Below are 21,347 nucleotides of genomic sequence, written 5' to 3' on the forward strand. Positions count from 1 at the left end.
AACATTTGAAATAAATCCATCGAGATTCATTCCTCCATTCGCATTCCTCGGATAAATATTTAGAGCACATATGACCTTAAAACGACGAGACGGTCATTCGTTCATTTGTTCATTCATTCATTCGCTAATTTGTTCATTCATTCATTCATTCAGAAGAGCAAATATACACGGTCCGATCGCATTCAAGAGAATTTATGAATTGATAAGTTTCAAAAATTAGACTTAAGTTCTTTAATATTCAATCTTTCTTTCATTCCTTCAATCTTTTTTCAATCATTTTCTCATTCATTCTCTCATTCATTCATTCTCTCATTCATTCATTCCCTCTTTCACTCACTCATTCATTCATTCACTCACTCATTCTTCCATTTGTTCATTCATTCATTTCGTTACATTTTACTATTGATAACGTCATAATATTTTTTTTATTATTATCATCGTTTGTGTTGTTATTATTAGGACTATAATTAGTGCTATTAATAATTTATTTAATTATAATAATAATTATTATCGTTTATATAATTATAATGGGCCAATGAACGCCAATTAAATTTCTTGTTAAGTGTTTTAAGTCAGACGTTGACCAAAAACCAATATCGAAGATTTAAAGAAGAATTAAGCGCTATATAAATGTAAAATAATGTATGTGTGTGTGCGTATATGTATGTGTGCGTATGTTTATGTTTGTGAATGTATGTGTGTACGTGTGTGTGTGTATGTTAGTATGCTACAACCAAACCAATGATGAATGACTCAAAACAGTCAGTTATTGGTTAAAAACTGTTTACTGTTTGCATGTATGTATGTGTCTAGTCTCTGTGTTTGTTTGTGTGCGTGTGTATGTACATTTGTATGTATATCTATCTATATATCTATACATCTATCTATATATATATATATACATATATATATATATATATATATATATATATATATATATATATATATATATATACAACAATGCATATTTTCAAGTAGAATAATTTTCGAAGTCAGAAATGGCGTTTCCCTTTACAAATATGATTCATAAATAAAGTAAAATCATTGACTCAATGATTCATCCATTCATTCATTTGTTCATTTATTTATTCATTCATTAAGCCATTAATTCATTCGTTCATTCGTTCGTTCACTCATACATTCATTCATTCACACACACATACACAAACAAACCCACACACACACACACACACACACACACACACATATACAAACAAAAATACAAACTTTGTATAAAATCCCAACAACCGTATCTCTAACCATGTGAAAATCGTGATTTCAGTGCATAACTGCACGAACTGATGGGCGTTAGTTAGCCCAAATGTTCCACTCAACCATGAAATAATTTCATGAATCATTAAAGATGTTTATAAGCAAATACGCATTTAATTGTGGGAGTGACAAAGCCCTATTTTTACCCCCGTCACTAAATTTTTAAGGGAGATATGTAACCTCTGTAAATTATGGCTAAGACCGAACAATTTTTACGTACATAGTCTTTACGAATCATTAAAAGGTGTTTGTAAGTACCGAATTGTGGGGATGGCAGATGGAAATGGCTAGAATTACAGTATATTATTTTTGGCGTTGTTCTCCAGGATTTCTCTTGTAATTTCAAAATTATGCGTGTGTTCTAAGTATCTAGTCTAGTTAGTGATGTTGTTGTTACTCCGACGTATGAAGCATTCTGACGTGCAGAGCCGTCAAGGTGACATGTAAATCCATATATCAGATGGCTACTATTTTAAAGCCGTATCATGTTCAAGAGAGCAGTTGTTGTTCATGACAAGGTTTGATGTCTTTGCATTCCTATAATAAATTAGTGGTTTTATTTTGTCGGTAGGATAAGTCGGTTTGACATTTTTGTAAATGATTTGTTTTAAGACGGAATCGTCCGTTTTGTAGTTGGTGTTCATATGGGTCCTATAATAATAGATGATGATGATGTTAGTGATCGAATTATACATCAGGAGGAGGTAAGGATTTATCATTCTCGTGCTCAGTGATGAAGTTTACTTTGGATTCGTTGAGAACAGTGTAGTTCATTAACTTTATTAGAATCTTCATATGATATGAAGATGTCATCAACGTATCTTGCTTAGTATATGTGAAGTTTTAGAGGGGGTTATCTTAAAAAGTTGATTTTTCCAGATAACCGATATAGAAGTTGGCGAAAAGAGAACCTAGGTGTTTTTGGCTCACCTTCACTAATTTTTGTAACCGCTATTATGTTATCGTTTTGTTAACATGCTGTTGTTGTTGTTGCTGCTGCTGCTGCTGCTGTTGTTGTTGTTGCTGCTGTTGTTGTTGTTGTGTTTGCTGTTCGTTGTTGTTGTGTTTGCTGTTTGTTGTTGTTGTTGTTGTTAATAATGATAACAATAAAATAATTATTATATGAAAAAAAATAATAAGAAGACAAGAGAATAATATTTATAAGTTCACAATCAGTAGTAGACCTATTCCATTCTATTCAATAATTCAAGAACTATCACATGCAAAATTTGGTTTGATTAACTGAACAAAAGAAAAAAATGATGAATGAATGAATGAAGGATTAAATGATTGATTGAATGAATAAACGAATAAGCAAATGAACGAATGAATAGTTAAATGAACCAAGGAACCAACAAATCAACAAACAAACCAATAAATGAATGAATCAATCAATTAATGAACGAATAAATGAATAAATGAATAAACAAATAAATAAATTAATTAAATTAATGAATCAACAAATTAATCTTTTATACAAGTTTAGTTTTCAAAGAGTTCAATAGTCAACACAGAAGGCAAGTCTGACGAAAATTATCAATCTATCGAATGAACTTTCATTAAATTTCAAATAAATTTTATCATTTAACTGCCATTTTTCAATCGTTCATTCATTTTCATTTATCCATTTGTTCATTTACTTATTTATTTTAAATAAATTTTTGATTGCACTGTCTATCACCCATTCACTCATTCACTCACAGATTCGCGTTGTTCCGAACTGATCTCAAGACAAACCTACCTCTCTAAGTTCAACATCCTGAATACTGCGCTATATAAATTAGATAGATTAATAAATTCATTCAATCATTCGATCATTCATTCATTCATCTATTTGTTTATTCACTCATTCATTTGTTTCCTCTTTCATTCGTCTAGTCATCCATTTTGAAATCAATACCTATAATCGCAACATAATAATCATAATTATAATAAAAATAATAATAATAACAACAACAATAATAATAATAATATTGAGAAGCTTTTCAGACTTGAATCAGAATGATGGATGGATTGTTTCGACTAAACTTCATCTGCCAATACACTACCACACAAATACAATGCAACATTAATACCATACACTACAATATAAATACCACACAATACAATATAAATGCCACACAATACAATACAACACAGATTGGTATCTGTGTTGTATTGTATTGTACACAATAGTACACAATACAATATAAATACCACACAATAAAATACAATACAATGTATGTACTACCACACAATACATATATCTGTCTGCTGATCTGACAGTTCGCTGGCATTTCCTTTCACTTTAATTATAAGATCTTAAATCGAAGAATAAGAAAAAGAATTACACACACACACACACACACACACACACACACACACACACACACACACACGTATATATATATAAAATATTAACATTGTATTTATGATTGATATGTGTTTTACGTTCATAAATATACGTGTTTAGTTTATGTTGCTCTTTCCTTTTTAGTTTGACATTCTGATACTATTTTAATATATCGTAGGACGTAGCGATGAAATTTGTACATTGAAAATGTTTTTATGTGTGGATTTCAATTATGCGTGATGGCATAATTTTGTTTGTTAGTAAAAATAATATTTTAACAATTTTTACAAAGTTCTGATTTGATGACAACGTAGAAAAAAGTAATCTAACCGCTCTAAATTATGAATTGTAAGTTAATGAATTGTGAATTATGAATTGTTAGGTGTTGATTATTAATTGTGAATTATGAGAAGTTATGAATCTCCCATTCACAATAACAAGGTTTAGTCTAATAAGTTTAATAGCATACTGTGTATACTTCATCTACCTGTTTAACATACAACATCGCGACAGCCAACCATTGCTAACTGAAAAAATCTCACTGGATGAACTCCTTAAGCTGTTTCCAACCCAAAACGAAAGCCGCACAAACTACAAAACCTACCAGTTCAACGTTTCAGTAAGCAATACAATCCCACTGAATCGGAATATTCCGGACACGCGTCCAGATGAATGCAAACGTACTGGCGATAAGGATTACGACATTTTTCCAAAAGTATCCATTATAATCCCATTTCATAATGAAGACTGGTCGGTTCTTTTGAGAAGTTTACATAGCATTCTGATACGAACGCCTGATAATTTACTCGGTGAGATCATATTAGTGGACGATAAAAGTGATTATTCTTACCTGAAAACACCCTTGCAACGATACTGCAAAGTCTTGAGTGATAAAATAATTATCACACTGAACAGGAAACGAGAAGGATTGATTCGATCCAGGATATCCGCAGCGAAAAGAGCCAAACACGAAATTTTAATTTTCCTAGATGGGCACGTGGAAGTTAACGTTGGCTGGCTACCTCCCCTTCTCAGAGCGATCAAAAACAACACGAACACGATCGCTGTACCGCTAATAGATGCAATTGATCGGAATACGCTGGATTATGCGGCCTGGAGTTATCTTGTTCACGGCGGGATGACTTGGACGATGGAATTCGTGTGGAAATTTTTGCCAAATCGATTGCAAAACCGACGAGTTACGGACCCGATTCCATCTCCGACGCTTTTAGGATGTGCTATTGCAATTGATAGGAATTATTTCTTTCATTTGGGAGCTTTCGATCCGGGAATGTTTATCTGGGGCGGAGAGAATGTGGAGATATCAATAAGAAGTTGGACCTGCGGTGCCTCCATTTTGATAATTCCCTGTTCGAGGGTGGGACATCTATTCAGGGAATTCCTTCCCTACTCATTCCCAAAGGATCTCGGAGGTGCGAATATAATGCACACGAACAATCAACGTTTGGTCGACGTTTGGTTGGACGACTACGCTCACATTTACTACGCGGCCACAAAGCCTAGGGTGACAAGCGACGAAATTCAATTAATGAGTCGACACCGTTTAAGGAAAAGGTTGAACTGTAAAAGTTTTAAATGGTTTCTAGACAACGTCATACCCGAATTAACGACGCCAAAACCAACCTCGAAACATTACGGCCAGCTTATAAACTATCGCGGCAAAATTTGCATGACTGTGCCTAGCAGCAGCAGCAACAGCAAGTACATAAAAATGATCTCGTGTGCCTGGCATAACTCCAGCCAAGATTTCTCATTCAATTTCGACAACTCCATCACGTACGGCGACGGGGGATGTTTAACAGCAAGTAACAAGGGATACGTAACCCTGGCAGCTTGCGGCTCTTCATCATTCTCTCTCAGATGCAATCAGCGATGGAGCCTGAACCTCATCGACGGTACAAGAGCCATAGTACAACGGAGCAGAAGAAAAGTTTACGAACTGTTTTCTCTCACTGACGATTGCCAAACTACTGTCTATTTAACACAGGTGACGTATCAAAATCAGCAGATCGCTGGTTTGCTTCCGAAGTTGAATATCTCAAGAGGTCATCAGCTTTGGGTAATGGAATATACACTTAACCTGACTCAAACTGAACAGTTATAATACTTCTACTACTAATAATAATACTATTGCGAGCAATAATGATAAATGTATTTCTGTAATATGTTTGTTTATAAAAGATAGGATAATTATAACGATAATAGTAGTTTAACGTCAACTATTTGTTGTACATATATGAACTAACAACTCGCAATTAAAACAATTAGAGATTTTATTTAGTAATAAACAGCATTTACTGATCAAAACCTATAACAAATGAATTTTTAAATCAGTGAAAGCAGCAATAAGTAACCGAACAATGACAGAGGATTGACTAAAACACATTCAGCATGATAACGGACATAACACACACGCACGCGCACGCACACACATACGCAAACATACACATACGGACATGCATACATACAATCATAAACACACATAAAAACACACATACACTGTGATCGTACGACTGCACAGCGTGATACGTACATGTAATATATTAGAGTACAATGCCAAATTCGACATATTTGTACTCTGCTATCAAAACGACATAGATTGCAGGAATCAGTCACTCGTTCATTCATTCATTCATTATTTTACTCATTCATTTAACTATTCTTTCAACCATTTCTTCATTCATTCGCCTTCTAACAAAATTATTATCTACAACTTCATTTAAAAACAGTCCAAAAATAAAACCCCACATCATGTACACTAATCACAAATCACCATGAACATATTGAATACTAGGAAGTGTTAGCAGATTCGCCGCCTTCCTGTCTAACAACCAAGTTAGGTTACCATTCACTGGTTTTACCATAGAAGCAGGCAAATCAAGGCGCTTATTTTCAAGTATTTCCTGGCAAAAATTATGAAAAGTTAACCTTGATTAATGTTACATAATGGAAGTTATGTATAAAGAGCTATATAAATGGCACACTATCATCATTACTGTATACACAAACCCACACAAGCAAACACAAACAAACACACACAAATACAAACACACACACACACACATATATATATACATGTAACACAAATAGATACACCACCCAACCTTTAATATAGAACTTTTTCCTTCCCCGCATGCAACAAAAACCAAATTTCTGGCATTGTTTATAACTGGAAAAGTCAAAGTAATTCGATTGGGTGGAGGTTTGGGAGAATCTGTAATGGCAGCCACCCATCTTTCTTGCTCCTGATAATGATGTTTGTGGTGTAGATGATGAGGATGATGATTACAACAGTGCTGATGGCGATGATGATGGCAAAGATGATGATGATAGTAAAAATGTTTGTGAATTTTCAGAAATTGGGCTATATATAAATTTAATTGATTGATATTATAAATTTTAAATGAAATGAAACCAAAATCAAAATTCACTTTTAGTAGAGTGTGACCAGGAAACAATGAGCATACATGCCCATCTGGGCCCAACCCTAGCAACAAAATGTCAACCATGGGAAGAAAATCACTACCCTCATCCCAATGCACTAACTTTTTCAACCTATTTTCATAATCTTTTGCTGAGTCCTCAACTTTTAAAAAATCAAATTTAGTGTTCATAGGGGAAAAGAGATAATTTATTTAATATATAAATAATTAAAAAAATTAAATAAACACCAAAAAATATTTTTCAAAATTTTATTAATTATTACATTAAAACTATACCAAACTAGGTATTTTATAATCAATGTTGAGTATTTGTTCCTTGGGGATAGGTACGTGTTTGAAGAACTGTTCGTAATATGCACCATATGTGCTTTCTTTGTCATCATAACTTACGTATCTCTCGTCGCAGAACAGAACATTCCAGTGTGACCAATCACTTTCAGTGTTTTTGATTGCATCAGAGAAATATTTAATGACACTACCACCTTTTTTAATGGAAAGTATGTAATATGAAATTTGTTACGTTCAATTATAAAGTTATATAAATAAAGTTTATTAATTTATTTTGTTAGAAAACCAACAGCATTTTTTAATTTGAACAATTAATTATAAAAAATTAGAAGATTGATATTAAATTAATTAAAACTTTTTTTAAAAAGGAAAAATGAAGAGAGGCACACCTGAGAGGCCAATAGAAAATTTTTTTCCACCGCGAATAGTTTGAGAGGCCACTGACAAAATGAAAGCCACTAAATTAGTGGCCACATCATTTTCGGATTCAAAAACTTTAATTTCAACACCCATAATTTCGTTTTTCAATAATAATCTTGACAGGAGTTTCACAGCATTCAAATCTACTTTTAAATTTTTAAAAAACCTCAAAACATTGTGAAGCGTTCAATTGTTAATGAATACTTATTCGGAGTATACCATATACACACAAGATCAGACATGAAGATTATTATTTGCTTGTTTGTTACCGCACAAGTGAATGAAATATAAAACTTGATTAAACTTACATCTAAAGGCAGGTTTTATTTTCACATCGCTGTCAAAAATGACGTTTTTGTGGACAAAAATAAACTTTAAAATACATTGACGTCGTTTTTTGATCGATTTCTGTGTACATTTCTTGAGATTTTGATCAATTTTGAATACACAATGGCTCTAAATTTGTGGATCTTTTACATAATTTATCTTATAAAAATCTCTACATCTGCTAGTAATGCTATTAATTTGATTTTGACTAATAAAACATGCATTTTATAACAATTTATAATTAAAATTTGAAGAATTTGAAGCAAGAATAGAAGTAACAGACATTAAAAATCACAAAGAGAAATGGTATTATACCAGTGACAAGCTTAGTACGTGTAACTTAGCAAATAATATTAAAGACTAAATGATAATTTCATTTTAATTTGAAAATTTGTTTAATTCAGACTACGAATTGGTTAGCGACCAGTTGAGCCAAATGAGAAAACGAGGTTTATCCTATGTACAGCTAGCATGAATTCAGAAATATTTTCTTATTTCGTATATTTAAAACAACTTTTTTTCTGTACGTGTATAGTATTTTGAATTTTATTCTAAATTTATAGTTTTTAGGTAAATGGTTTCGTCATTTTGAAAAAACAATTTTTCACGTAGCTTCCGACAGAGAATGTAGATATGGCAAAACACTACAAGAAGCTAATTTCTATTGCGGAGAAATTAATGAGCCCAAGCCCAAACCATACCCTTCCTACAAACACAAAAATCCAATCGACACCAGACTAATTCCAAAACCTCAAAACAGTGAAATCATAAACATAGCCCAACAGCCGAGACTAAGATTTGGTAGAGCGATTAGAAAAGTTGGAGAGGGATGCGATGAAGGGAACAAGCAAAAAGTTTCTTATTGGGCTGTAACTGTTGCCATCGGAGGCATAACTTACGTACCTTGCATGATTTGGTCAGATTGTTTTTACTTAATTTCATAGATAAACTTTTTTAGCCCACTTAACCCGCAAAATTTATTAAATTAACGTTTAGTCGCCAATAATTTTTCTATTATAACTTTTTCAAATAAATTTTTTTAATTTTCAGTGACCAGTACTCAGAGTTAGGCCCTAAAACTTGGTTTAAATTTCACCGAGAGCACGTGGCCAACGAAGCACTCTGGTACGCTAAGGAGGTCGAGCTGGACAAACACGATAACAACAGGCTAAACAGGATCTACGCCACACCGGATCATAGGCTTGTTATCAGGGATTTTCAAGCTAGTATGCAGTTTTTTGTTCCTTATTTGTTCCTTATTCACTTGTAGTTGAGCATAAAGTACAAATTCTTTATCAAACACAACTTCGATAACTTCCAATCCAAATTTATTTCAATCATTATTAATGATTATAAAATAATATTAATGATGATTAACAGCAATAATTATATTTAATTATGAATATAATTTTATTTTATTTAAATATTCGAAAACCGACCAGCTGACGCGGGGGCCTATTTTTGCACCTTTCACAATTCGTCAAAAAAGCCAGAAACTGCCCACGTGACATTCAGAGCGGAATTCTTGGACGAGGACAGCCCCATATCAATGGCGATGGCCTGGGAAAAAATGTCCGGATATAGCGCAATCAGTAACATGGTCTATATCGATGGTTCGTTCTATACGAAGTTTTTTACGTTGGGTTTTTTTTTTACTTATATTTTTTAAGAAAATGAGGATCGACTCGCATTTCATTCATCTCTTCATTCGTTCATTCATTCATTCATCATTCATTCATTCATTCATTCATTCATTCATTCATTCATTCATTCATTCATTCATTCATTCATTCAATCAATCAATCATTCGTTTCAGCTGAACTTGTGACACAGAGTATGATAGGTGAGTTTCACATCTCAAGTACTCAACTATTCATTTATCTATTCATTTATTTAAATATTTGATCGATGGTTTTTTTTATTTCAACTTTTTTTTTTTAATTCCATTTATTCACAAAAAAGTGAAAAAAGTCAGCCTAGCAATAAATGCTTATCTAGGGTTGACTCCCATAAAACAAGAAATAACATAGTAAGTAATCAAAAAAATAAAAAAAACACAATAACATAAATGTCTTTTAAATTCTTCAATGTTCTTAAATTTTCATGAATAAACTTAGAAATAAAACATCGATACATTTAAACTTAAAAAATGAATAAAATTAAGAATAAAATATTAATACATTTAACTTAAACAATTCAAAAATGTTCTCAACTTCTTTTTAAATTCTGTTAGATTATTAATTGATCTTAAATATTGTGGCAGATTATTCCATTTATAAGGTGCATAATAACAAAAGTTCCTGGATGTTATTTTATTTAAATTCATTAATGGCTTAATTATATTAGTATTGTTAGTTCTGTCAATCCTGGGGTTAGCTATAAATTTAATCGTATTAATTAACAGTATTCGTTTAATAAAATTTCATCACCGAACTTGTAAAACTTTCCTTTCCTATGTAGAGTTAATAAATTATTTTACTGGATTATATGAGTTTAACTTTAAAGATTGATGTAGGATGCACTACACACTAGCAAGTACTTTCAAATTAAGGTTGAAAACACAAGTTTTTGAGAAAAAAATTGTTACAAATTCTATTAAACCAAACAACTTTTGTTGTTTTGAGTTGACAATTTTCCAGTTCCAAAGAACTTTCTGTGATTTTTTAGCCATCATAATGACAAATAAAGTAGAATTAAATATTTCACAAAGTATTAGTATTATAATAATAATAATTATTATTATTATTGTTGATATTTTTATTTATAGTTTCGAACGTTGAAACTTCTGGCTTTCCCAGGCCAAGAAATCCACGTAAAAACTGTTAGGAATTTTTTATGTTATTATTTTCACTAATCAAATGGTAAATACCTATTGAACTTATTCATTTATCAATTCAACCATTCTTTCATTCATTCACTCATTCATTCACTCATTCATTCACTCATTCATTCATTCACAGCCGATGCAAACTGGATTATGTTCTCACTATGGGGTGAGTGGGGTGAATGCAGTAACTGCGGTTATTCTGGAGAAAAGAAACGAGCGTGTAGTTATTATATTAATAATTCAATTTCATAATTATTATATCATTTATTAAATTTAATTCCATAATTGTTATTTAACGTAATTATTTTTTATTCAATCATTCATTCATCAATCACTCATAAGCAAGTATGCAAAATCTTGGCTTAATCCGACAATGTAAAGTTATCGAGAAATCGATAACAAGACTTGAACTATAGAAACAAAAAATTAATGAAACAACTGGCAAATGTATCTTGTTATGGTTAACAATAATTTTTCTCATCTTTTAGCTCAATGTATAGTTCGAAAAATCTACGATAACAAGCCCTCTCACCCAGAATTTTTGGAATACGTTTTCAAGTTATATCCTCTCGGTGCAATCTGCCAGTCTTCCATTTTCTCAAAACGTGTCATTCTTGCAGAAGCCACTAAGGAAGTACAAGTTGATTATTGCGATAACGAGTGTGAAGGTGGTGATTACGGGTTTTTATCCATGTGTTCAATCAATCATTCATTTATTCATTCGCTCATTCATTCATTCATTCCTTCCTAACCCTAACCCATTCGTTCGTAAATTCATACATCTATCCATGCACTGACTTTTCACTCATTCGTTCATTCATGCATTCGTCCTTTCATTCATTCAATAATTAATTAATACATTCACTTATTTATTCATTTATTTGTTCGTTCGTTCATTCATTCATTCGCATTTTCTACATAAATTCTTCCAACTTTACAATAGATATGTTTACAATGGTAAAGAGGTACATCCTGAGTACACCAATCGGCGCGCTTCTAGGCAGACTATTTGCATTTGCTAAATCGAAAATGCGGAGTAATCTAAAAAACACCTTAGTAGAAGGTTACTAAAATCGATTAGGAAGTTTAGTACTACTGTCACTTCTTCGGCTACTAACTCTCCTTCTACTGCTGCTGCTTTTTTGCTGCTACTACTGCAGCGGCTACTATTACTACTCCTGCTGCTAATATTACTTCTACTACTAACACTACCAGGAGACCTCGTAACAGTAATCAGAAGAGAATTAGACACAGAATTACTGCCTTGCCCAGGGTTCGCCTTTTTTTCGCTATTTTTTGATTTTACAAAGCCAAGAAATTGAATTACTTCAAATTGAATTGAATTTTTAAAAAATTTAATTTCGAAATGTTGACTAAATTTAAATGTTTCACTAGTTTTTAATAGGATTTGAAGTAAATTACCATATTAATTCGAAAAATATCGCATTTTTTGATAAAGTCATTCAAAGGATTTACATGCGAGATTGAAACTTAACTTAAGAGTAACACCTTTAAAAGGCGATTTAGAAAAATGACAAAACCGACAATACGCTTCAAGAATTTATTAATTATAAATAATATTAATTATTTCATAAATAACACAAAAACTAAATGTTAATTCAATTGAATAAAATTATTTCCCTGATTAAAAAATATTAATCCATTCAACATCCAACAGTTACTTAGACTTAGCAATGGCAGCCTGGTACTATAATGGATCAATGCTTGTATCTACATTGGAAATATACAGCATATCGAACCACAGGATTTCGATACTGTCCGACTATTCGGTCCGGATCGATCTTATGTCGGTTTTCGATTCCGGCCGGTATAGCTGTTACGTTAACCACTACGTAACTGTGGATATCTTTTTAGTCGGTATGCGTCGATTGTTAATTCTTAATTAGAAAATTTGCTTTTTAATTCAATTTTTAGTTTTACGCATCGTAAATATTTTTAAAATTAATGTATATTACTACTTTCTATCAGTAATAGCGAGACGGAAAACTGATCTACCAAGTGAGTTCAGTTATAATATTTAATTGAAATAATTTAAACTTTGGGGTTATAATAAAACAATTTCTAAAATTTTTTTACTTAGTTTATGTATTTTTCGGTAGTTCTCAATGATGAATCTTAGTATGCACACATAGCGTGAACTAACACTACTGACACGTAACTAACTATTGCTGACTCCCTCGAGAATTCATAGACATAACTCACCAATTTCAACAAAGTTCTCAAACAAACTCTTAGGAATCTGGCCGGAGATGCTGAACTTTCTCTACTTCATGGGCCCATCATTTGCGTTGCTGGCAATGGTGAAAGGTTTCATGGACACGCAACGTTACGTAAAAGTTTACGCGTTCCGTACGGCGGAATCAAGACGCAGACGAGGCCGCAAACCGAAACCGCTTCCAAACATCAACACAAATAGTAACGTTAATAACAGTAGCTACTTACAAAGTAATTCCAACCATAACAAGAAGAACAATGACGTCATTTGTGACCTGTCGCCATCATCGTCGTCGTTTTCGTCATCGACAAATACCGACGACGATTCGATGTTCTCCGGCTCGAGAATTCCCTATACCGACATAACGATTAATAGTTGTTACAGTTCTTACGGTACAGATGTTGACGACACCAGCATATATTAACTCAAATACTGTGTTTTAAGTTGCAATAAAAGTAGTGATCTTTATGTCATTTCTTATGATTATAAGCAAATAATTGCCTGCAAACAAACTGAAATATTTTTTTGCGTAAAATTAAAGCAAAATCATTTTAACTTCATACAAACACACATACACACGCACACACAAAAAAAAAACAAACTTACACACGTACATACACATGCATATGATGTTTTTTGATTGTAAGAAACGTGGCGAAAATTAAATAAAATAAATAACTAAACTTTGGAACCGAAATATAACATACTCTGGCACTATACTATACTATCACCTATTACTTTATTACTATAATCACTTATCAGTAAAATGGTTTTCATTTTACTATTATTACAATCATCATTATTATTACGATTACTACTACTGCTTTTACTTCTACTACTATTCCTTCTACTACTACTACAACTACTACTTCTACTACAGCTGCTGCTACTACTTATTCTTCTGCACTATTACTATTACTACAACAACTACTACTACCTTTACTATTCAGATGAGTCATTGTATATTTGGGAATGGTTAGATTCAGGGGATGATTGATACATAAAAGGCTCTTCAGTATTACTATCATAATCGTCATCATCATTACTACTGTTATTATTATTATTACTATTGCTACTATTATTGTTATTATTAATGTTATTATTATTATTATTATTATTATTATCGCCATCGTCGTCGTCATTACCATCGCAATTAACGTTATATCCTAATTTCTTGTTTTCTATAATGGACACATTTTGATCATTCTCAAAACAGTTAATTGGCCTTCTGCGGTCGTAGAGTAGGTCGAGTTTTTGTCTATCGAAGAGGCAATTGTTGCCGAACGTAGCGCTGACGTCGAGAAGTTGCTTCAGGTTGTGGTATTCTTTCAGGAGCTGGGTGAGTTTTCGCTTCCGGTTGTCGTCCTCATCGTCGTTGGCTGCGTCCTCTGCATTGCTTCCTTTGGCCACAATGTCCTCTGTGGCCACTTCCACCTCTGCCGCCAGAGCCCTCCACATCGTCTCACCCATTTCGTTTATGGAGATGATTTTATTGTGAAGGAGCTGGGTAAAAAATAATTTTAATTGAGTAATGAGAGTAACATGTGAATAGCAAATGAATGAATTAATTAATTAATTGATAAATGAATTAATTAATTAATCAATTAATTAGTCAATTAATCAATAAATTAATAAAACATAAAAATTCCACAAACATTCAGGTTATCTTGATGAGTTTTACTATCTAGAGAAGAACTTAAAGTATTCTTATTAAGATGTTTGTTGATATGTTCTCTGTATTTGCTCATAACCAGCTCTAAAGTTATTTGATGCTCTTCTAAATGATTTTTTAGTTCCTCGTTTTCTGCTTCTAATTCTTTGATTTTTTGGTTTTCGGGTAGCAACGAAAAATCTAGGATTTGCAGAGGAAGGTCAACTTGAACTTGAGGCATCCCTGAGACATCTTGGTACTTAAAACAAAAACAAAAATCATGATAAGTTAATTTTTTCTTAAATTTCATTGCTATAGATAGCATAGACAATTCAGTAATGTTGTTATAATCAAAATAAATTTTATTTTATTAAAATATTTTTACAATAATGAAAAATATAAAATGAATTTTAGAAATTCAACCTATTTATATATAAAACATCATGAATTTTTTCATTATTATTTATAATTTTTTTTATTAGCTAACCTTGTTCATATCATTAACTTTATTCTGCAAAGTTTGAAACATATTGATGATGTCTTCTGTTCGATTCTCATTCTGCTTCAATTTCCCCACAAGTTGCTGGGCATCTTTCATTATTTTGTCCAGTAACAAAGAAGACATTTTGTTTAGATTTAGACTCTAAAGAAAGATCACCTCACAGTTCAATAATTTAAAAATTTTCAACTTGAAAACAAAGCAGTTAAATTTTAAAATCACTAAGCTAAGTACCAAGGACTAAGCCAGTCTTGGTCACTAAGGAGAGTGAAGTGAAGAGAAGACTGACTATATTACTACACTACACTACTAAGGACTAAGCTAGGTAAGTCTAACTAAGGTTCCTAGTGAAATTCAATTATTAAATTGTTTAGACTTTTAGAGAGTCGATGTTAATAAAAATAATCATTATTCAATTAAGTTTATTTTAATAAAATTTAAAATTTATATTCATAAAAATAATTATTATAAATAACACCCCAAACTTTTTACATTTGTTTGAGAATTTGTGTGCAGTTTCCGACAGTAAATTGAAATAGATACAAAAATCGTAGTGTAAAATAACTAATTACACTGTTCAAAAAGAATTAGGAATGCGCGAAATTTTCATACACTAACTAAACTTCTAATTTTGGCGTGAGTAAATTAAAAGTAAATAATGGAAACAATTCTCAAACGGAGCGGAATTAACTTTTAAATTATTTATAAAAAATAAAAAAAAAAGTTACACGGCGCCCACTATTTAAAAAATGACAAGCTATTCATGGAAAACCGTAGTTAAATTGTCGGCATGCATTAACAACCTTGTTAAACTATTAAGCCCTCGGGAATGAACCATATCATAAATTGTTCGTTTTTAATACTCTTACTAATAACATTTGCTAAATTCTACCAATTCTCTGGAACTCTCTACCTACTTCTTTGACTATTTCTCCATCACTTAAGAAGTTCAGAGCGGATCTCAAGAACCATCTGTTTGAAAAATTCATTGAGGAGCGCTGTTGAAAATTGCGGAAATAGTGCTAATTGATTGATTGATTGATTGATTGATTGAATTCAAGTTTCCATTAAAGAACCATGTTATTATAAAGTCATTAGAAATTAGTCGAAATGAATGCAAAAATGAAATGCAGAACAATGAGCGATAACGTTTAAGTTTTTTTCTAGAAAATAAAAACATTAAAACGGTGTAAAAACAAAAAAATTGTACAAATTTTGTATACAGTTAGCATGATAAAATTAGAGAAGATAGTGCCGTGAGAATCGTCAACCATAAAACACCTGTCACTTGATGGGAAAATGATTCCTCGGGATTCTCATTGGCACCTATCACTCTTCCTAGCTTGATGGATGGCTGTGGTTTGTCTGACTCTGCGGTAATATTTCAAAAATATCACAGTTAAAAAGTTAAAATGATACCATTTAAGAAGAAACCATGGATATATATATATATATATATATAGAGAGTTATATAGGATTATATAGAGTTATATAAGGTTGTATAGAGTTATATAAGGTTATATAGAGTTTTATAGACTTATACAGAGTTATATATAGTTGTATATAGATTATCGCGTGTGCCTATGTGTATACGTCGATCACATATGCACCAATTCCCATGGGAATCCTATGCCATGGGATTCTCTCGATTCCCGTTCCCATGCTCACCTCTAGCATGAAGGTAGATAGATAAAAAATTTAATTTGAAAAATCTTCACAAAAACTGTTTTGAACAAATAGATTTCAAATTACAAACGTTTCAAAGTTATTGTCCCAGCGGTTGAACTCTTTTTTTCTTCATCAATAGTAACTCTGCATGAAAACGTTCCGAAATCTTCAGGCTGAACATTTTTTATAATCAGTTCATACGTCATCCTGTTGAAGGCACCTTCGATCCAGTTAATCGTGTACCTATCCGACGATTGAGTAAAAGTGGTCGTCCCTTTTATCCAAGCAGTAAGTTCCGTCTTAGGAAGAGGATTCGATTCAATGAAGCATTGAAGCTCGATTCGATATCCTACCGCTTGCTCGTAAACTAGCTTACCGACGGTTACTATTGGTTTGACTGTTTGGATTTCGTAAGAATTTAGTTTAAAATTTTATTTGAAATAAATTTATCGGTTAAAGAGTTTCCTTTTACAAAATCTAACATTTGATATCGACTTCGACGTCGTGAGCATTTGTACCGTAGCCGTTCATTGACGTGCACCTGTACGTGCCTCTGTCGCCTGCTTGCAAATTTCTGAGCGAGAGCTGTGACCCCTGCAAAATAGAGGCACATTTTAAACTAAATTAGCTAACTACAGAGTTACCAATTATTATTAACAAATTATAATTAAAAATAATCTTGAAATAAACTTGAGTACCAACATAATAAATTTAAAAAAATGACCTCATATTTTTCTTGTCCAATGGAGAGCAGGGCACCTCCTAGTCTACTCCAGATAACATTTGGAGTGGGGATGCCTGTAGCGTTACAAATCAAATTCAACGACTCCCCTTCGTTGGCTGACGAGTCAGGGCTGATATTTTGAGGCTCAAAAAACGGTTTCACTGTGGATTAGTATAAAACCATTTAATTTCAGTTATTTGAAGTTTCAGATACAAATGGACGATGTGGCATAAAAAAGCGCCCGGTCTTGGTTCACGTACTAAAAAGAACTATTGTCTGTAATGTACGATGATGTTAGAAGTTGAAAAACGTGATTGAGTGTTAAACTAAATTTGCATAAATGGCAACACTAAATCTGCACTAACTAATTGATCTGATTTGCACTAATCTGGTTGAAATATTACAAATTCGGACAGAAGACAAACCTATAACTTTAACATCCCTGTAATCTTTCGATCTACTTATCTGCGTCATTTGGACGAAGCAGATGTACCTGCCCTCGTCTGCAACTTGCACACCACGAACGCGCAAACTCCACGTATACTGCGACGGTTTCTCGATACTGTAGTGGATGTTGTCGTCCAGAGCCATGTCTTGAGAGATGGATTGGGTTTTGAACAAACCGTCATCTTTGTCAATGTACTCCCGCTGCCATCTTAACTGTCAAATTTTGTATGGGTTTAATTCAAAAGTAGAGCGAAAAGCTTAAGATTCATTGAGATATACATATTTCATTATGTAAGTTTTATTCTGAACGTTTCTATTATAAAAATTTTTCATAAACATTAGAACAAATGAGATTAAAAAATAGCCTTTTGATATACAGACCAAATATGCTTGATATAAATTCTCCACATAGCAGTTCATAATCAGTTCTGTATCTCGTTCTACAACAATTATATTATTGTCCTCTGTTTCTGGTACTGTATCTCTTATCATGACTGTTGGATCTTGGGCACTGCCTGGAAATATGAATGTATTATTATAACTATAACATCACTATATAATACTACGTTATTATACTATGCACTGGTAGTGCCCTATCATATTTATCCATTATAAAATTAACTGAAGGCAACAACAGCATTAACGACATACATCTATAAAATTCAGCAAAAATAAACATCAAAATAACCGTTAAATTACAATGCAGAAGTGTTATAGCTCAATTCCGGTATACCTTAATGTCTTATTTATACGTATATATTATATATATATATATATATATATATATATATATATATATATATATATATATATGATCATTCATACGTTAGTTATTAAACGAAGTAAGGCTTCAATTAGAAGGTTAGTAAATGTTGTGTAACACTAAATAATACTGAATATTTTAAAAAAATGTAAACATTAATTATTATCGAGATAATTTAAAAAAAATTTAACTCTATTTTTGTTGATTTGTAGTTGTTAAAAAAGTCAATTTATCAAAAATACATAAATAATAAAAATACGAATAAAAAAAATTGAAATATTTTGGAAACATTATTAAAACACCACTCGACACTAACATATTTTAAACAGTAAAACTGAAATTTGAAACCAAATGAGAGCATTTTCGTTCATTTTCGCGAAAAATCACAACCTTTAGAAATCGTTCATATCACCTGTGTGATTGTTATAAACACGCAGGTAAATATAGAGATGGAGTTATGGTTATAAAATTTACAAAATATTCATCAAATTCGTTTACTTTCACTTTTATTTTACATTCGTCAGAAACATTTGTGATTTTCATACAAAATTTAGTTTTGCTTATCATTGAAAAAGCATGTTTAGTAAGAATTATGATACTTTTATAACGAAAGTAATAAATTGGTTAAATTAACATTAAATTATAAAAAAAAACTAATCACTAAACATAAATGAATTAAAAACTAATTTTAAGTTATTTATTTAAGCAGTAAAACAATCGTTTTAATATTTTAAATTATGTAATTAAAAGTTTTTAAATAAACTTCATCGGCTTACTGATACTTTTATAACGAAAGTAATAAATTGGTTAAATTAACATTAAATTATAAAAAAAACTAATCACTAAACATAAATGAATTAAAAACTAATTTTAAGTTATTTGTTTAAGCAGTAAAACAATCGTTTTAATATTTTAAATTATGTTATTAAAAGTTTTTAAATAAACTTCATCGGCTTACTGTACTTTTATTCATTATTTTATAAGATGGAGCTAACTTTGTTTAGATTGTATTTAATTTAAAAATGGCCATAGATTAATTTGTTAAAGTTTTGTGTTTAACTTCAACCACGCTGTTCTTACGTGAAATATTTCAATAATACAAATTTATTTTCTTAAAATATACCACTAGATTCAGATCGCCGATCTGCGCCACATTTGCTTAGTAGATTAGTTTTTACTAATTGGATGTAAAAATATTTATTTATATTTTATAATAAAAAAAATTAAATAGCCAAGCAGAGTTGTTTCTGCAGTTTCATCATGTCTCATAGTCAAGATAACGACAAAAGTAATAAATATTTTTATTTTTCAAAATTAATTTAAATTTGGAACTATTATATAAGAAGCAAATGTTATTAATAAAAGCCTACCCAATCAATTGATATATTATATTGATTTGACCAGGTGTTGGAAATGTGCCAGAGGTAGAAGATGAGGCCTTCTATGAAAATTTATTTAGAGATAGATACACAGAGAAGGATTTAGAATATGTAAAGACTCCTGCCCACACCACACCTCCAATAGTTCCTAACTGGGCTCAGCCACCTAGACAGCATTTTAATAATCATCACCAACAGAGAGGAAACTACAATAATAATAATAATTCAAAGCAACACTATGATCATAATCAGTCCAGGCGGAACTATCAACACAACCAGTTCAGACCAGGTTATGATCATAATCAGCAAAACAGTAACTGGCAGCAAAACCGATCTCAGCACATCTACTCACAACAGTATACCAACAACAGTAATTATAATCAGAACAGAGGTCATAGTCAACAACAGAACTACTCACAGCAAAGCAGAAATGACAACAGTAATTATAATAGAAACCGGAATGACAACAGGTCCCGAATACATTTTATTTAAAATTTATCTCTCAATATTAGCATATTATTAACTTGTAGCATAAGTTCTAACCAATTATTTATACATTAAACGATCTTATTTCATGAGTAACTATTATTTATAAACCATTAATAATATTGATATTAAATAACAAGACTTAAAAATGTTGTATAAAAAAAATAATAAAATGACTATCAGATACAGACAAGATGGGCAAGACCCCAGACCTAAAAAACGTCCTCAAGACGAATCAAATGAAATCTCAAATGAAATCCAACCCAAAAGAACTAAATAAAATGTGTAAATTGATTTTGAAGGCTTAAATTCCATTTAATCTGTGTCAGTTCCTTGTTTTCATGTGTAAATAGTTGAAAAATAAATGTTAAAAATATGATTTAGAAGTGCTTTGTTATGTTGTTCCATAATTTTGTCCTTAATAAAATATTTGTCATTCATCACAACAATGAAGTACCCACGTTCTCTATTTTAAATGATTTGGCTTGAGAATAAAATGTTCAAATGAAGTTTCACTAGATAGAATCAGGTTTTTTTTATCTAGTAAACAATAAATTGTGCATA

General features: G+C 31.5%; 6 protein-coding genes across 6 annotated transcripts; 3 read left to right on the forward strand and 3 right to left on the reverse strand.

Moving 5' to 3' along the window:
* Nucleotides 1-4,196: 4,196 nt before the first annotated feature.
* On the forward strand, nt 4,197-5,255 carry HELRODRAFT_121397 (hypothetical protein; the record flags this gene model as incomplete). The annotated part of the gene is made up of 1 exon (XM_009030039.1): nt 4,197-5,255. A coding segment is annotated over one exon (1,059 nt), but the record flags the coding sequence as incomplete, so codon positions are not given.
* A 1,132-nt stretch (nt 5,256-6,387) lies between these two features.
* HELRODRAFT_88439 (hypothetical protein) lies at nt 6,388-7,551 on the reverse strand (the record flags this gene model as incomplete). Its single annotated transcript, XM_009029969.1, has 4 exons — nt 6,388-6,528; nt 6,730-6,870; nt 7,057-7,211; nt 7,350-7,551. Coding segments are annotated over 4 exons (639 nt in total), but the record flags the coding sequence as incomplete, so codon positions are not given.
* Nucleotides 7,552-8,226: 675 nt separating this feature from the next.
* Nucleotides 8,227-13,590, forward strand: HELRODRAFT_180744 (hypothetical protein; the record flags this gene model as incomplete). Its single annotated transcript, XM_009030040.1, has 12 exons — nt 8,227-8,287; nt 8,508-8,552; nt 8,716-9,019; nt 9,154-9,329; nt 9,546-9,716; nt 9,920-9,946; nt 11,064-11,096; nt 11,419-11,598; nt 11,874-11,993; nt 12,146-12,203; nt 12,609-12,808; nt 13,187-13,590. The coding sequence occupies 12 exons, from the start codon at nt 8,227-8,229 to the stop codon at nt 13,588-13,590; spliced, it is 1,779 nt and encodes a 592-aa protein (XP_009028288.1).
* Nucleotides 13,591-14,108: 518 nt separating this feature from the next.
* HELRODRAFT_180745 (hypothetical protein) lies at nt 14,109-15,442 on the reverse strand (the record flags this gene model as incomplete). The annotated part of the gene is made up of 3 exons (XM_009030041.1): nt 14,109-14,669; nt 14,822-15,076; nt 15,305-15,442. The coding sequence occupies 3 exons, from the start codon at nt 15,440-15,442 to the stop codon at nt 14,109-14,111; spliced, it is 954 nt and encodes a 317-aa protein (XP_009028289.1).
* Nucleotides 15,443-16,252: 810 nt separating this feature from the next.
* HELRODRAFT_194010 (hypothetical protein) lies at nt 16,253-19,304 on the reverse strand (the record flags this gene model as incomplete). Its single annotated transcript, XM_009030042.1, has 9 exons — nt 19,235-19,304; nt 18,537-18,670; nt 18,134-18,368; nt 17,709-17,869; nt 17,467-17,578; nt 17,073-17,381; nt 16,927-16,986; nt 16,598-16,687; nt 16,253-16,314 (listed from the first exon to the last, which is right to left on the reverse strand). The coding sequence occupies exons 1-9, from the start codon at nt 19,287-19,289 to the stop codon at nt 16,253-16,255; spliced, it is 1,218 nt and encodes a 405-aa protein (XP_009028290.1). The 5' UTR covers nt 19,290-19,304.
* An 874-nt stretch (nt 19,305-20,178) lies between these two features.
* Nucleotides 20,179-21,091, forward strand: HELRODRAFT_180747 (hypothetical protein; the record flags this gene model as incomplete). Its single annotated transcript, XM_009030043.1, has 3 exons — nt 20,179-20,206; nt 20,323-20,688; nt 20,967-21,091. 3 exons carry the CDS (start codon nt 20,179-20,181, stop codon nt 21,089-21,091), a joined length of 519 nt encoding a protein of 172 aa, XP_009028291.1.
* Between the last annotated feature and the right edge of the window lie 256 nt (nt 21,092-21,347).

The sequence above is a fragment of the Helobdella robusta genome (genome assembly GCF_000326865.2).
Source record: "Helobdella robusta unplaced genomic scaffold HELROscaffold_64, whole genome shotgun sequence".
NCBI classification, from domain to species: Eukaryota; Metazoa; Annelida; class Clitellata; order Rhynchobdellida; family Glossiphoniidae; genus Helobdella; species Helobdella robusta.